General features: G+C 40.2%; 2 protein-coding genes and 1 non-coding gene across 4 annotated transcripts; 1 reads left to right on the top strand and 2 right to left on the bottom strand.

Annotated features, from left to right (window-relative positions):
* The first annotated feature begins 729 nt into the window (after window positions 1-729).
* On the top strand, window positions 730-812 carry trnal-uaa. Its single transcript has one exon. It is a non-coding gene; the product is annotated as a tRNA-Leu (tRNA).
* Window positions 813-2,103: 1,291 nt separating this feature from the next.
* On the bottom strand, window positions 2,104-8,042 carry fbxo30a (F-box protein 30a). Its single transcript, XM_046062981.1, has 3 exons — window positions 7,831-8,042; window positions 4,828-6,899; window positions 2,104-4,688 (listed from the first exon to the last, which is right to left on the bottom strand). Exons 2-3 carry the CDS (start codon window positions 6,835-6,837, stop codon window positions 4,485-4,487), a joined length of 2,214 nt encoding a protein of 737 aa, XP_045918937.1. The 5' UTR covers window positions 6,838-6,899; window positions 7,831-8,042; the 3' UTR covers window positions 2,104-4,484.
* Window positions 8,043-9,136: 1,094 nt separating this feature from the next.
* Window positions 9,137-16,792, bottom strand: si:dkeyp-110a12.4 (pancreatic secretory granule membrane major glycoprotein GP2). Of its 2 annotated transcripts, XM_046062979.1 has the most exons (10): window positions 16,703-16,766; window positions 15,780-16,384; window positions 14,802-14,890; window positions 14,561-14,665; window positions 11,549-11,709; window positions 11,328-11,463; window positions 10,777-10,871; window positions 9,973-10,141; window positions 9,631-9,745; window positions 9,137-9,487 (listed from the first exon to the last, which is right to left on the bottom strand). In XM_046062979.1, exons 2-10 carry the CDS (start codon window positions 15,862-15,864, stop codon window positions 9,312-9,314), a joined length of 1,131 nt encoding a protein of 376 aa, XP_045918935.1. In that variant the 5' UTR covers window positions 15,865-16,384; window positions 16,703-16,766; the 3' UTR covers window positions 9,137-9,311. The 2 variants fall into 2 exon arrangements, with proteins under 2 accessions (XP_045918935.1, XP_045918936.1); XM_046062980.1 differs by lacking the exons at window positions 14,561-14,665; window positions 14,802-14,890; window positions 15,780-16,384 and having other exon boundaries at window positions 16,703-16,792.
* Between the last annotated feature and the right edge of the window lie 43 nt (window positions 16,793-16,835).

Raw genomic sequence — 16,835 nt, 5'->3', positions numbered from 1 at the left:
GCTTTCTAATATCTTGACTCATTTTCAAAGCCTGAACGTAGCTACTCTGGAAAGTTGAAGGTCTAGGCCTATTTATTATTACAGCCATTGCTTAACACATCTTAAGAAACACACTGAACACAACACGGCGTTTGACTCTGGTTAGCGATTGCACAACCCCCATTTTGTATGGCTTGGTATCACCAACTATTGCCTGTGGCTTTGTGTTTCTTAAGACTTGTTGCTTCATAGGAAAGAAATCTCTCTTTGTATTTACTCCACTTTTACACAGATAAAATGGAATTATTTTCAGTCCCATGTTTTCCTGTAGCCTCACTGATTCACTTGCATGCAACCAAAGTCAAATCAGGTTTACATCATAGGGCAGGTCAGGGTGCTTCCTGTTTGCACAGTAGGCCTATCTCTTGAGTGTTATAATAGTAACATTTAAAAAGACCTTTATTCTCCTGTATGTATGGCAGTCCATCACCCACTTGGGGATTCCCAGTTATCACCTGAAGCTATGATAACTCTTCATACTGTACATGAGAGACACCGGTGGGTGTTTGTTGAATAGCTCTCCTCTGTTCTGTGCTGAAACAGGTTTCAGTGCTGTGATGATTGCATTTCCTCAGCAGTGTTGCGCGGGTTGTGGTGGGCATTTACTGGCCGCATGACGCACTATGGCTCAGGTAGACCTGTTGTTCTGCCGTTGTCTTCGAATGGAGCGCCGTCTGGCAGTGTGTACGCACCAGGATGGCCGAGTGGTTAAGGCGTTGGACTTAAGATCCAATGGACATATGTCCTCGTGGGTTCGAACCCCACTCCTGGTAAACAGCGGAAATTTTAATCTGAATACGACTCGTGTTAAGTAGGCCCATAGGGGGGAACTCTATATATAGTCTACCTACATTAGATGCAAACGCAATTCCTTCATAAAAGTGCGATCTTCAGACTTGTGACCCTAGAAGAGTTGGCTAATTATAGCTAGACCGGTATGATCATTGTTTAAGCTAATTGAGGCAACACAGCAGAAACCGAAAGGTGAAATACCCTGACTCAGCTGATAACTGTAACTGGGGGTTTTTTTTCTTTGTAATTGGGATTTTGGGGGGTAAATATAGACAGAACACTTCACTGTGGATCTCGGCGTTTAATAAAATGTAGTCTAATACAAACCGGTAACCCAACCACACAAGCGCTAACACAGGAACACAGCAAAATGTGGTTATTGTATTCTGACGCGGTCAGCTGTGATGGTCTAAACATGAGGAAAAGTGGCCTCTTCTTTCAATTTGAATGACTGGAAACATTTTGTCTCTCTCAATTAGGCTACACTCGAATAGCCTAGGTCTACCTGTAAGTTATGCTTAAAAAAACTGGTTTGGCCTTTGTCCTATTAACAGTGCACTGTACACACAGTCTACATTACAACGACACAAATAGTCTGGGAACATTTCTGCCTGGACAGAAACCTTCTCTGAGGTTAAACTGTTTGGATCTGGCGCCACCTGGCTGTATAATATCCGGTGAATATGTTGCCACCAAACTTGGAACTGGAACTTTTCTCTCACTGTAGTAAAGCAGTGGATTTGTATGTAGAACCCGTTCTGAATACTGTACACTTTTAGTTTTAGGGAAAAATCTGAGTATACACACTGAATTTAATTTCCTATTAAAAGGGATTGTCTCAACCTTTATTTTGCAAGTATTTAGATTTGATTATGTATCTGGGAGATCTTGCTGAATGCTTGACAACTTTACAGACATCAACAGGATTTAATCAGTTTTGTTGCCATACAGCTTTCTTTCTTCTTTTGACATGTTGACCATTCGCCTGAAGGCCCAGTAGGGTTTCATCATTGCCCTTTTTCATTCAATCATTGAATTTCTTATCCTGTGCCTGATTTAAATATGGGCTTGGATGTGCACACAACTACCTTACAATTTCTACTTAACCAGAAAGCGCTCTGTTAACACTGTCAGATGTAAACCTAGAATTGAGTTAAAGTGTGAAGCAGGTAATCTATGTTGCTCAGGAACAGTGTAACATTTGGGCCTTGAAGGCACTTAATTGAAAACTGCTGCAATGAAAGGACACAAATATAAATAAACCAACCAATATTTAAAAACTGAGAGCCTCTTTATTAAAATGCTTCAAAAGTCAAACAAATGAAGCTGGCATAATGTGGTGAAAAATACACTTCAGCTGTAGTGAAAACAAAACTTAAAATGCTGAATGAAAGTGTTGATAAACTCCAGGTGCCTGCAAAGACTGCATTACTAAAAACACAAGACGTGTGCTGCCGATTAAATACATTTGTCTTATTGTTGTATGAACCTCATTTCATTTTCAGGTTATGCACTCCATCCATTAAACCTGAAGAACCTGGCTGAAGTTCATTACCATACAAGTATTTAAAAAATGTAACAGTTAATATAAAAACGTACTAAATTGATGCACTGTGCCTGAGATATAAACTATAAATGCAGCTGGACTGACGGACACATCATCAAATCACATTATTTCAAACTGACATGCAAAACATGAGGGAGTAAAATTCCCGCTACTTGAGCAAAGACAAACCCCTCAGTATTATGATTAAAATGTTTACAGTACATGCCTTCATGTGCAAATCAATAATTCAAATATAAATCTAAACATTACAGAGGCAGGTTATTTTTCTTTCCAAATAAAAGTACCAGTAAAAAAAACAAAAAACATAAGAAATAAACCAAACATGTATTGGGACTTCTTACAGTAAGAAGACATCTTAGTTCTGACATTGCTTGGGCTTTACCTCAAACTTAAAATAATATATAAAAAACAACAAAAAAAACCCCAACACATTTTCTCAAAAGGAATATCCACTTTTTCTTACCAGTAATAAGTCACTTTTCTGTGACATTTCCAACCAATCTGCATGCCACATTGCTAAAAATTTGAAGCCATTTTTCTTAGACCTTATATCTTAATCCAAACTAAAAGTGTAATTAAAAAAGGTGTTCAACAAGTCTGATCACTCCAAAGAACATTCAGCCTATTTCAGTTATAGCTCAATGGATGACAAACATGTAATTTGTTAGTCTCGCACTGCAACACACACGGTTATGTTACTATAATACTGAGTGGTACACCGGTCAGTCCTAAGACCCCACAATAATCAAGTAGCTGACAAGTCGTTGCATCATTCTCTGCAATTATGTTGACTTCACACAATCTACTGTGAGACAAAGCTTCATGCTACGACCCTGAGAAGCCAACAACATTCGAACACAGTGGACATGTAGTGCCAAAAACACACAACCAAGATAAATAATGAATATGAACATAGTTAGGACCGCTCATTACTGGAGGGAGTGTGCTTGTTCTATTTAACACCTGGCCTGCAGGATTTTATGAGGTCTGACACTGAGGAAAGGAACCCAAGCTTTCTGCTCACCAACCACAGTCACTGATGGATTCTTATAATCACTAAATACATTCATCATTTTACTTACTACACTCAGATTTTTTGTATAAAACAAACTACAAACGTGCTGGTTACTTGTAAAAAAAAAAAAGAAAAAGAAAAGAAATACAGCTGGTAGAACAGACAAACCACAAACCAACCATAGCTAAAAATGTTTTGCCGTTTGGCTGGTGTATAGTGTTACTTAATCTCTCACCTGACTAACATGCCAGCCCATTAGTCAGAGGCCAGATGAGAAAAAAGTAAGATGGACCATCTTTGTCACTGCTTTAATGTGCCAAACCCCAAAGCACACTACATTTAAAACACCAAAAATTATGATGGTGACTCGTGTATGCTGGTGAACAAAAACCACCATCCACAATGAATCCAGAATGACCCTTCTGTAAAATGGCATACATTGTGCACAGCTACCACAGATGTTTGGTCAGTCTTAACATGTAGAATTAAGGCCATGAAATCTATGAGATCTAAGCAGATGGTCACTCTAAGTATCAGGATAAGATATAAAACCATGCAAGATACCAGTAAAATCTTCCAGCTAGAAACAGTCGATCTCACTGAGATGTTCTGAACAACCTCCAAAAATCAAGTGTATCACAAGTAAAGGCTCTAGTCTTACCTCCACTGTAGCATAGTACTGACGTTTTGATATAAAAATAAAAAATATCTACATCTGATTATTTACACAATGTCAGAAGAGACAAGACAACTTCAGTACACTGGTATTAAGAAATCCATCAGAGGGAAAGATACAATGCTAACAATTTTATTGGCTTGTTTACAGTCCTGAACTGTGACTGCAGTATATCAGCCTCCACTAAAGTATAAATCAGCCCACTACTGCTTTTTTCTCATCTATGGGAGTAAAGGAAAGAACAACCAACTGTTTATAATGTTCAACCAGTAGTTTTCTATCTTTCTGAGGCTGGAAGAGACAAATGTCTGTAAACACTGGAGGAAAATACATGTGTATTTAAGTTCTAATGGTCTCAGAAATGTCCAAAAGATAACATCTTTTTAAAAAATCACTTATGCTACTGGTTTGAGAACTGAACGTAAGCACCTTCCCTCTTTCGTGAGCTCTCTGGTGAAACACATGCATGGCAGAGGGATCGCCTCTTCCCGACGAGAAATCTTATTGAACTTGCACTTCTTGAGGTGGTCTGCCATGCTGGCGATGTTGGCAAACTTCCACTCGTTCACTGTACCAAAAGCTGTGCTGAATCGCCATACCTGTATGACAAACAATAGAGAATTGTTCCATTACTTCTCATGCTGTGAGAGTGTACTCTTGTACCATGGTTCCACGGACAAAACAAATGAAACAGGTTATCAAATGTGTTTTTTTTTAAATAGCTAAAAAATGACTAACCTTGTCTGTGATCTGCCATGAAGGAGACCCATCAGCACGCCGTGTCTTCTCCCACAGCAGGACGACCATGCCACGCATCTGGAGCAGACTTGCACACACATCCCTCATGGTCCGGGACACTCTGGACAGTTGGCACAAGCTAAAGCTGTCCAGGAAGCTTGCTACATGTTGCAGCACCTCAAATGGAAGACTGCTGAACTGATCGCACTGAGAGCCAAAGTGGCAGATGTTTCTTGGAAGGTTGTCCCCAGTATTTAAGGGCAAACCAGGCTGAACCCCAAATGAGCCAAGGTGCCTGTCATGGATGATTCTGAAGCCCTGTACAGATGGACAGAATCGTCTTTGGGAGTAGGTGCAGCCATAGTAGGCTAAGGGGCACCGTTGCTCCATCCAACCGTTAAGTCCAGCGTGAATATCCCCGTGAACGTTTTTGAAATGAGAGGAGAACTCGTCCCGCCGGAACAGTTGCCCACACACAAATGTGAACATGGAACGCTGCTTCGTTTGGTATCGGGCAACACATTCAAGCACCAGGTCCAGCCTGAGTGTGTGGAAGGGGCTTGGATTGGAAAGCTGTGGGCTGGCGTGATCGCAGGCTGAGGCTGAAGCGATATCACCCACCATGGTATTGGTTGCAAGAATGGCTGAAGGGAAGGAGAATGTTTGAGTACCAAAGTCAATGTGGTAGCCATCGACAAACCTGCTGTCTGAGATTCCTCTGCCTCCTGGAGAGTCGCCGAGGCAAAAGAGCAAAGCTGCCGTGATGAGATCAATGCCGTGGAGTCCCATGGGGTCATCTGCTACTTCCAGGTCAGATGTGTCTACTGCCTTGTCCTCCATCTTTGCCCGAAACAAGTATGGGTCTGACAGCAGAGCCCGGCGTCCATTAAATGTAAACATACTTATTCCTCTAAGCACTTCTACATTTTGTAGTTTACGCTCCAAACACCTATACCTGAGTTCAGTAGGTAAGTGTTGTAAGAAGTTATTTCTCACGTGATCAGACAGCAGGAATGGCATCGGAGGTGAAAGGGGTGCTTGTTGAGGCACAGGAGGTTCCAGTGCTAAAACAGGCACGTAATTCTGAGGCATCTCTGGCCAGACAAGGTTGGAATCATTTATTGGCTCCTCGATATTCTCTTCCTTCTCTTCAAAAAACAACTCTACAAAATCATTTTCTTTTGCCCAGCCAATCCCATCTTCTCCATCTGTCCCCACTGCACAATCGACTCCACCTACTGCTCCAAGCTCACACTCAGTATCAGAGTCACTCTCTTGCATCTCTACATTCTTCCCACCCTCAGCGACAAAAACATTATGACTATCACCATTTTCTCCATTGTGGAGTGCTCCATTCTTGTCCGTTTTTTCCCCATTTAAATTTCCAACAATTACACCAATATCTGTGGAATTAGAGAGGATGTCCAAGGCTGCTGCTAAACTTCGGCTCGTCTCCATTGAGGCTCTATACAACCCATTATAGGGTTCCTCTTCCATTTCCACAGTTCCATTACCTAACACTGTCTCTGGCAGACTTGGTGCTGTGGCCATTTTGTCACTTTCACCTGCTTCCTTATCTCCATTCTTTGACACAGTTGTCGTGACCTTCAGGGACTCTAACAACATCCTTTGATCCTGAAGGGCCAAGGCCATGTCTAGCTGCTCCACCTCATCAACATCTTTACTCAAGTTTTCATAGGACTTGCGATCAGAGTAGCTCACAGGCCAGCGATTCCACTCCATCGTACAACATACTATACTTGCTGGGCACGTCTCAAGGTGATGTGCCATCTTGATCCTTGGAATATTGAACGGGCAGCCAAATCCGCTGTTAAGGCACGGCTGCCGTTCATATGGACACAGTAGACGGTGTTCCTCTAGTTTGCATGAGTGAAAAACTGCCCCACAGACAAGAGGACAGCCGATGAGGTCGCAGCAAACACCAGTCTCTGGTCTGACCATGCATCTTCTGTTAATGCATTTAAGGCAGTGGGAGTGCAGGTTCTCCATTTTAACTGTATTGTTCCTTGCCCAACTGGTTCTGGTAGGGAAATGGGGTGATGTCTTCCACCCTGAGACAAAGTCAGCAAAAATATACTTATTTCACAAGTCTTAAGAAACCAAATACATGCCACATAACAACAATGTTTTTAGGTAAGCACATGGGGCAATCAGCTGGAACAGAGCATACTGTGTTACATTATCCCATGGACATTAATCCAACCCTCCAGCATAACACACGTGAGGTCCCATGCCTTCAAACTATTCTGTAACTTAGTCTCACATATGTTCTCTCTCTCTCTGCATGTTTACTAAATCTTTAGGCTGTTCAGTAATATTTCACAACGCCCTTCTTAGGTTTCATGGTGACCCCGGTTCTAACAGGACTTCGGGGCAACCTGATCCCTCGGCATCAGGCTCTGAGAACTGCCCTTCATTCATGGTCTTTGGTGACATCTCAGAATTTCAACATCTTTCGCAAAATATTTGCTTGCAAGCCGCAAAAGACCCACGAGGTAAATACCTCTGAGTCATTAGCCTTGGGCTTATTTGGTAGTGCTAACGTTATTTGTGTAAAGGGATTTGTAGGATAATGAATGCTGGCCTAAAGGACACCAAACAATAATTTAAAGACCCACAACAATGCTTCACACAGGAGAGCTATTGTTCAAGTATTTGCAGCCATTGCCGGCAACAGCTAACGTTAGCTAAATTAGCAAACAGCTAAAAACACAAACACAATAACAGCCGGTTCTAACTTAATAGTTATAACAAATGATCATTTTAGGACTAATACTATCGCCGTAGTCTATTTAACTATAATAAGTTGTTTTCGTGATAACTGCACAAGTGAAATTGTTAATTGATAAGTCACAAAACTTTTAAATTAAACAAAAGAACATCAACAACATGGCCAGCCTGTTAGCATTAGCAGCTAACGCTACAGTTCGTTAGCATAGTAAGTTAGCTAGCTGTTAATGTTAGCTTCTAGAAAATGCTTACCCAAGTTACGGGGTTCTCCAACTGTATTTTATCAGTATTTCTTTACTTATTTCAGCCCCGTCAACATCAGCAACGTGGAAACTACAAGCTACAGAGGAATCTCACAGTATTAAATGTGTCCAAATCTTGTTATGATATAAACTGGCTGCTGGTGGTTCTCCGGCTGAGTCCTTCACTGCTCTGAGTCTGTCGGCGTTTGTGTTGATCCTGGAGTGGGACGCCGCAGTGGACGTCATCGCGTAAATGACCCAGTCATATTTAGGTTTATGGAGCAGACCTATGAGAGGGCACTGAAATAGACAGACTGGGGGAAAACCCTGAGGACAGTTTTACATGTAATCTGTCATGAAATGTTTATGCCGTTGTTTGTGGATTGTAATAGGTATACATGCTCTTACAAGGCTATTCAAATGACCTTACAAATGTACAAAGGATAAAATAGTGGTGGATGAAGTATTTTTCTTTATATCAATCTCATTAAAAGTCCCAAACTAACACTTAACTGATCCTACCAACTTGCCTGTGTTGCCAAAACCTGATACAGCATATTCATTTGTGCCACAGACCTCTGTTATTAACCAAAAAGTATTAAAACACACCGGTGAGCCACACTGTTGCACTGGGTGACATGTCCTTTCTTACCATGACCATGGGCAGTGTAGCTTATTTTGTGTCAGTCCCACCTACCCAGTCCTGATGCTGTAAATATTCAGTAAAGGCGGAAATAGTCCCCCCAAAAATCTCTATTTACTCCTGTTTGAGTAACATTTGCTAAAAACTACAGTGCCTAAGTGTTAGTGTTTTAAAAAAGAAACTAAATATCTGTGACCTGTTTTTAAAGTTTTATATCTTCACTTAGAGCCAATGGGGGTTGGGGCTGAGTGCCACAGACAGGGTAGGGAAATCGGATAGTTTTGAGAGACAGACTAACACACTGGTGGTTTTTATCTTTTAATGGGACTTCTTGACAATGTCAAAAATACAGAATTATATTTTAAGTAAAGTTTTAATAACACATCATACTCCTGCATCACAAATTTTTCTAGTTTTGGCAGAAAATATGATTTTTACTATCAGTTAATATCAGAAAGTACTCATTAACAATGGTCCCTGACAAAATCTATTATTATATTTTTAGATAATTATTACAGCAGCATTTTAATGCTGTAGCTGGTCAAGGTGGAGCTAATTTAAACAATTTTATACTGTTGGGTAGTATAGTGCAAGTACCTCAAAATGGTACTTAAATTCAGCACTTGAGTAAATGTACTTTTTGCCACTGTTAAAACAATGAGAGGGACAACACTTAAGGGAGAAATTTATTAAGTTGATTTCTTACAATTCAAGAAATCCATTCTATGAAGAGAAACATATGCAAGACTTTAATTATTATCATGAAACACACCTGTACGTGTGTTTGTACACCTTTATTTTGTATGTATGTCCATTTCTTTGCTGGAAAAGGTCTCCGACCCCCTGATTCATGAGGCCACCTCTGAGATGTGGTGAATGTTGGACAGGGTGAGCTGTGCCTCCCGCGCTGGGTAGAAACGTCTGGAGCGAAGCCACAGCCTCCCAAACACTCCTGTGATCAGCAGCAAGACAACCAGCAGCCCTCCAAGGACAAAGGTCTCCACAGAAGGGACTCTGCCTGCATCTACAGACAAAAGGACACAGGTGGAAGTCCACTTTGCACATAAATTGTACACTTATCTGGAATCTCTAAGCTTTGAAGGGTTAAAAACTAAAGCTCTTAGATCCATATGAGTTACAGAGGTTATATAAAATGTGAATACATACTCAGATTGGGCTTTTCACTATTGTTTAGTAGTCGTCTGATTGGTCCATAAGACACTGTATGGGACAAAGGGATGTCTCTTCTTATTCTCATTAATCCCTCTTCACTGGAACAGTTCTGTTTGGTAAATACATGAATAAAACATGAAAGAAAGGAATACGCTCAAGGTCAGGCAGTGCACATTTTAAATCACGACAGCTTAACCACAAGCTCATATGGCTGAAAAACAATTCTGGGCTGATGGGTCTATATTAGGGACATAAGCTGAACATATAGTAGGCTACTTGTCTGAACTGGCCTCTGAATACCAGTACGAGGAATGGGTGTTGCATAAGCTCACTCACAGGCTGGCACGGCCCAACGGTGTTGTGGCAGATCTGGACGTTGCAATGGAGGAAGACGTTGGTGTAAGAGCCACCGACAAACTTGAACATTTGTATCCTGAACATGGCCTCTGGACCCTGGCCATTCTTCAGCACACTCAGGGTCTGTTCATTTGACAACACCGGGCAGCTATGGGAGGGAGAGAAAAAAGTCAGGGAGGCCGGGTTAGTTAGTGAGATTTAAAGCAAGAATGAAATACTGTACTTTAAAAATAGAGACCAATTTCAGCTCAAGTGATAAATTGCAAAGCTAAGAAATAATGTAAACAGTTTCTAAGTCATTCAACACAGCGAGAGACAGATTTGTTTGAGAATTTTCCTTTCCCTCTGGCACTGTGCATTTCATTGCTCTGCTGTTGCTAACAGTCCCAAATACCGACTGGTTGTCAAGGACATGCACAGCTGTTGAACTGAGACGCATATGGCCTCTCAGACGGGAGTCACATGACCAGGCTCTGAGAGCTGGCCAGCTCACTAAGCAACAAATTCTCTTATTTCAGATTTCATCAGCACCGTTTTAAGAGGACTAAGAGCTGTTTGCAAGTGTGGTGAAACAACACAACCACAGAGCTTGCCATAAGCAGTATCTTGTGCGAGTATGTAAATCTTAAACTATTGATTTTTCCCATTTTCAGCTGACAGATGACAAATGGAAAACAATAGGCTTTGTCCAACCTATAACTTCATTATGATATGCATTTCTTTTTTGCTCATATTACTTAAAAAATAACTGATTTACTGATTACAAACTGTTCTGAGGCAAACCTGTCTCTGATGAACGTGTACTGAATATTGCTGTATGGATCCCTGGTTGGTGTAGCCCAGCATCTCTCTATACGTAGCATCAGGTGCGCTGGTATCTACAGACAGACAGGGTTGGGTGGTAGTCAAGTCATTCTTTACACAGTACTATTCCATAATGAGCCACAAAATGATGATTCATAGTACATAAACAACAGCTGTACCAAGAGGTTATCACGATGTGGACGGGATGTGGAGCAGCACTCAAATTACTATCTGGTCACGGGTGGAGTGTTAGATTTCAAACATGGCTTAGCACATCCCGCTGCACAACATATTGCTTAACATCATGTAACAACGTGCTTAACCTATTCCAAAAATAGCTGTCAACAGTAAGAATACTTTAATTGCATACGCAGTTTTAGAACTTTACAAAGTGTTGTGATGTGCATACCTACATTGTACACAATCTCCAGATCAGTGTGAGGTGTAGGTATAAAGGTCAGGTCTATAATATGTTTTATACTCTGTAATAAGAAGCATAGTAATGGACTTTGTCACTCAAGGCCATTTACCATGAAAACTTTCACAAAGATGTCATCCTCCAGTGTCAGTGATGGAACAGTGGTCCATCTGTCCTCAAAGGCTTCATCTTTGTACAGTAACATCGACACCGAAAAGTTCCCATCCTCTGTGTTCAGAGTGATGGTTCTGCAGAAAGAAGAGGACCAAAGGAGCCACATGTTAACGTTTAGTTTAGGTGCAACCATTGATTAAATGAAAAATAAACACTTACCTAACATCAACTCTAATCATGTTTTCACCATTGGGTTGTTGGACCATGTAGTTGATGGGGTAGCGGCATACAAATGTTATGTTGATGAAGTTTCTTGTTATAACATCCGAATCGTTGTTGTGTATAGTGTTTATGAACATGATGTGTGTATCATCTGAAGTCTAAGGAAAGAACAAGAAAGACAAAAATAAAAGGCAAAGAAAGTAAGAAACATTTTAATTGCTAAGTGCAATACATTTATTATTGTTCTTTTTTTGCCCATGGAAGAATAGATATGTTATGCATTATCTTTGTTTGTGTGAGAACCACTATAGCATGGAAGTGAAAGGGAGCTTGAAGAGAGCAGGTATCTCGTATCAAGAGGGTGTCTCTCCTTACACGTTTCATTTCATTTGGTCAGGCAGCTCAACAATTCTGGTGACCCACTGACCCCGACCTTCACTCATCTACTTTGTGTTTATCTGAAAATCTGGATCCAAACATTACACAGCAATGTCTTTTCATATTTTTGTTTCCTATAACAGTATGTTAACTAGGCAGTGAACCATGACAATACAAGGAACCTGTTCATGAGCACAGAAAATTAAGTTAATCAGCATTCCAGGATTGCAAGAAATTATTATTTCATTATTGATTAATCTGCAGATTGATGCCTTTTTTCATTTGATTTATAGAATGTGAAAAATCACAATATCCTAAAGTCCAAGAAGACATCTTCAAATTGCTTATTTTGTCTGACGAATAGTCCAAAACCCAAATATATTCAATTTGCTATTACATTAGACATAGATACATAGCAAATCCTCACATTTGAGAAGATAGGACTAGAGAATGTTTAGCATGGTAATAGAGCAGTAATATTATCAGCTAATGGGGATCCACACAAACAAAATAGCTACAGATTAACTTTCCCTTGATAGACTAAATAATTAATTTGACTAATGGTGTCTCTACAGCATTCACAGGCTAAAGAGACAGCTGATTGATCTGGTTAGCGCTAATTACACTACTTCATTCACAGAATTAACAATTACTGTCATTAGCAAGTGATCTGTAAATTGTTTGCTTGATTTATCGATCAGTCCCACGACCCAAGGTGGCATCATTAAATGTCCAAAACCCAAATGTATTCAGTTTATTACAATGTAAGGCCAAGAAAAGCAGCAAATTCTCACATTTGCAACCATCAAAAGTTTGACATTTCTGCTTGAAACATTTGTGACATAATAAATTGGTTATCATCAACAAAACTGATTACTTGACTAATTGTTGCCACTGTACTTGACATATAATGCAAAAGTTCAAGATATATGAGATAAAATTATTCCCATATGTCCCAGTATGCGATATTGTCCACACTGCAGGTCCCTTTGAGATTTCAATTTTTACTTGTTAGTAGGTAGTAGGGTTACAGGTGTGAATGGGGTTAGAGGGTAAAATGATACATGCAGAGGTACAAAGCTGCAGAATTCATTCAGGAATCATTGAGGTTCCTTTATGTAACCTCCTTCCAAAGATATAACGTCTGCAGTTATCTTACTTTCACACACTGTAAGTGTGAGTGATACTGTTCAATATTCAACTGTTGGCAGCTGACGTAGGAGCAGCCATAAAATGGGGACGGGTGAAAAGGTTGTGTCCAACGTCTGTCTGGGCTCCTGCTGAGGGTGGTTTCTGTAGTCACTAAGCAGGATGAATTGCTTAAACAGTCGAGACATCTTTTACTACCTCTTGGTAAATACCCCCCCCCCCCCTCACTCTCACACACACACACACACACACACACACACACCCCACTATGAGAACCAATGACAGTTTCTACAGTAAGCAACAGGTCTTCATTGCGCAATGACAGAACCCCACTGGGACTTGCACTTATGACAGGTTGACATGAAGGCTTCATGTCTCACAAATTTGTTGGTGAAACCTGAGCAAGGACGCTGTTATGTCTCAATAAAAATGGCCGACCTTTAAACCCAACAATTCAGTCATTTCTTCTCTGACGGTGGGTTTAAAACGTTCTAAGTTCAAGGTGAAAGCAAGATTGACAGCTATGGCATTCTTCTCCTTTAGCAACAGCCATCTAATCCAGAGCAGGCTTAGGCCTATTTTCCTCAGCCGCTATGCAAAAACCTTGTAAAACTGCTGAGGTGGAGCAATGGGAGATTTCCTCCCATTTGAAAGCTGTGTTAACCTTTTGCTTGCTTTACAAGAAAAACCTTCATGCATTCCGAGGAAGCCATTCAAGGACACTCGTGTGCTGAAGTAGGGATTAAACTAAAGTTTAAATCCACAAGTGTGGCTGGATTAAAATAATCAGGGGGGTAGTTGGCCAGTGATTTGTGGCCTTCCTATTCAGTGAACATCAACAAATAATCTATTCCATATAAATCCTGATCATTTAGAACTACAAGGCCATTCAGCATCCCCTTGCCGCTTTGAATAAGGTCCTGCGCTGTTTTGGGGAAAAGGAACAACGCCACCCTTCTTTCTTGACATACATGCCACCGCCCCCCATTTCTTTTCTCTTCACTCCTTTCTGTCTGGACTCAGAGTACGTGCCTTTCTCATTCTCCACCTTATTATACTTGCTATGAGCTAATTCCATAGTACCCATCTGAACACAGTGCCTCTCAGTCCACATTTACGTCACAACAGAGAAAAGCAAAAGAGTCTGGCCTCATTCAAGTTATTTTTTACTGTTAAGTGCAATAAACTGACTAAAGCAGTTCCTGATTGGGAGGCCAGTTCCCACAACAACCGTAGACATCGTAAAATAAGTAATTTATTATTACGGGGATCTTATATTGTCAATGATGGAGATACCCAGTGTAGTTTGTCTTCATATTGTTTAAAGCTAATGTCACCATCATTTGTTAAGAGTTGTTCTAAATGTCTGAGTTCACGTGCAACATTTGATTAGTTTGTTTGACACTCCTGCAGACCTGGCCTGACTAAGACGTTGTCACAGACTTTAAATAAAATGTTGAGCAAAAAATTGAAAGGTGATACCATTATTGTCCCACAGTCGGAGAGATTTGTCTTTATGCTGAAAACATAGTCATCACCGACCTCAACGCCACGGCACTCAGGGTCATTTAAATGCAAATCCCAAACCTAAACAGAAAAAAACCCAACACACAAAAAAATAAATTATTAAGCAAAGCCTCGCTGCAAATAATTTAGGATATAAGGGATGCTAGGGAATGCGTATGATGAGGGAAAAACTGAGTTTTGTTGAAGGCTCACTTACATGAACTGGAGGCTCTTTGTTGAGGAAAAAAGCACTGGGAATAACAACATCCATATGGTCGTTGGTACAAATAACAGTTTCGTTGAGCTCTAATAGAATGAAGATAAAAACAGATTCAATCTCACACAGAGAATGTTTCTTTCAGACAACGTGAAGAGATGTTGAAGGGTACTTGGGTTCTGTCTCTAAGACTCCAAATCCAGGTATTTTTTATTTTGTTATATTGTTTATGTACATTTTATCATATAATATGCTCAGTCTCATAGACAACTCATATATTTTATTCGCAAAGTCCAGCCACCAAAATCTAAATGTCTGTGGTGGAATATATCTAAATAACTCAAGTACTGTGATATTTCCATTTTCTGCTACTTTATGCTCCACATTTTAGAAGGAGATATTATAGTTTTCACTCCATAAACTACATTTATTGGACAGCTAGTTTCTTTTCAAAATAAGATTTTACCAAGTATATGATGAATTCTTAAAATATGATGTATTTTTATAGATTCACCTATCCAATAGTATAAAAAGTATTTCAGATTAGCTCCACCTCGAAATGCTGCTTAGATGTTTATGTATCAATAATAATGACCCAATAATGTAATGTGTGATAATATAACTGACATGAGTTAGGGTTAATGAGTACGTTTACTCTATATATTTTTGAACTTGCACTCTACGAAGAATTTGAATGCAAGACTTTTACTTGTTATTTTATTGCTACTCTTACCTAAGGATCTGAATACTTCTTTCACCACTGCTACATGCTTAACGCCAAATTATACTGATGCTGTTGTAAAAGAAACTAGTAACACCAAAGAACATTTCAAAGCCCTTGCAGCTAGGGAACCCCACGTTAAACCAAAAAATGTCAATATGAAAAATTATTCTTATAAGGAATAAAGTTTCTGTAAAAAAAGCAGTTTGTTTGACAAGACTTTGTTCATGGTTGTGTGATGTGCTGTGTGAGCTCACCCTCCTCAGGCTCCAGATACACTGCCGAGGTGACCATCCTCATGGTGAACAGTAACCAGGCAAAAACCATACTGGCAGGTGCCATCTTCCAAGGACTTTCCCTCTGGTTTGTCTTAACTCAGCCACTCCACTACCTTTTGGCCCTTTCCCCGAAACACTGTGAATCGTCTTGGGACTATTCACCACAGCTCGCTGTCGCCACAAGATGTAGTACCCCTCTCTTACTTCAACCCTCAAAACACAGCTCTAATGAACTGGGAGCCTCCCTCTGGCCTTAAAACACCAGCTTGAATGATGTCCCAACCAACAATGAGATTCCGCACATGAATAGGGGGAACAGAGGGGAGTCCAAGGTAACACGTATGTTACCACCTACTGCGGTGATGTCCTCTTAGTAAACATCTTACAACTGTTTCTTACTACAGGGAGCAACAAGAAGTCTGGTAACCATGTAAAGGAGAACAACAGTACTGGGCTGGCACTCTTTGTTGTCTACATCCTTTGTCTGGACATTTTAAAATCTTTACTGGTGCGGGAATCCCAGTCAGTCAGACGAAAAGAGTCATTACCAGTCAAGGGCAATTCAGTCATGATGCCAAAGACCTCTGAGTGGATGTGTTTGGTGGAACAGGTCATAAAATAGTTAAGCATGCAAACACAAGAAAGGAAAGATTGTTTTCATAACATTTTAAGAAGCTGCTTTGAAACAGGAGAAATGTGATAACACAGCCACATATCTCTTGGTAATATAAGAAAAAGATTAGATAATTGTTGCCATGAGGCAGAAAATGTCTTCACATTTTCCAACTTTTATGAGTTTAATTTACAATTAGTTACCAAGACTCTGAATCTAGTGCTTTTTTGTCTTGCAAATAAAACAGGTGTAAGTGTTGAAGTTGTTGAATTGTCTGGCGATGTTATACCAGACAAATAGCTTGAAGAAAATTGTCTGGTAGAAGCACATCTCCCACTTCTGCTCGATTTAAGGTCAGTGGCTTCCTTCCTGCTTCCATTTTTACTACACAGAAATAAAGCACAACAAAAGTACAGGACAAC

Source organism: Micropterus dolomieu, linkage group LG11 (genome assembly GCF_021292245.1).
Source record: "Micropterus dolomieu isolate WLL.071019.BEF.003 ecotype Adirondacks linkage group LG11, ASM2129224v1, whole genome shotgun sequence".
Lineage (NCBI taxonomy): Eukaryota > Metazoa > Chordata > Actinopteri > Centrarchiformes > Centrarchidae > Micropterus > Micropterus dolomieu.
This window is presented reverse-complemented; position numbering and strand designations above follow the sequence as displayed.

Bases quoted from the DNA above. Each gene is read 5' to 3' on its own strand.
- fbxo30a (XM_046062981.1), bottom strand. From the start codon at position 6,837: ATGGAGAACCTGCACTCCCACTGCCTTAAATGCATTAACAGAAGATGC. The intron at 4,689-4,827 runs GTTAGTCATTTT...TTTGTCATACAG, and splicing joins CATGGCAGATCACAGACAAG to GTATGGCGATTCAGCACAGC.
- si:dkeyp-110a12.4 (XM_046062979.1), bottom strand. From the start codon at position 15,864: ATGGCACCTGCCAGTATGGTTTTTGCCTGGTTACTGTTCACCATGAGG. The intron at 14,891-15,779 runs GTGAGCTCACAC...TCATTCTATTAG, and splicing joins GTATCTGGAGCCTGAGGAGG to AGCTCAACGAAACTGTTATT. The intron at 10,142-10,776 runs GTTTGCCTCAGA...TCCCTCCCATAG, and splicing joins TACACGTTCATCAGAGACAG to CTGCCCGGTGTTGTCAAATG.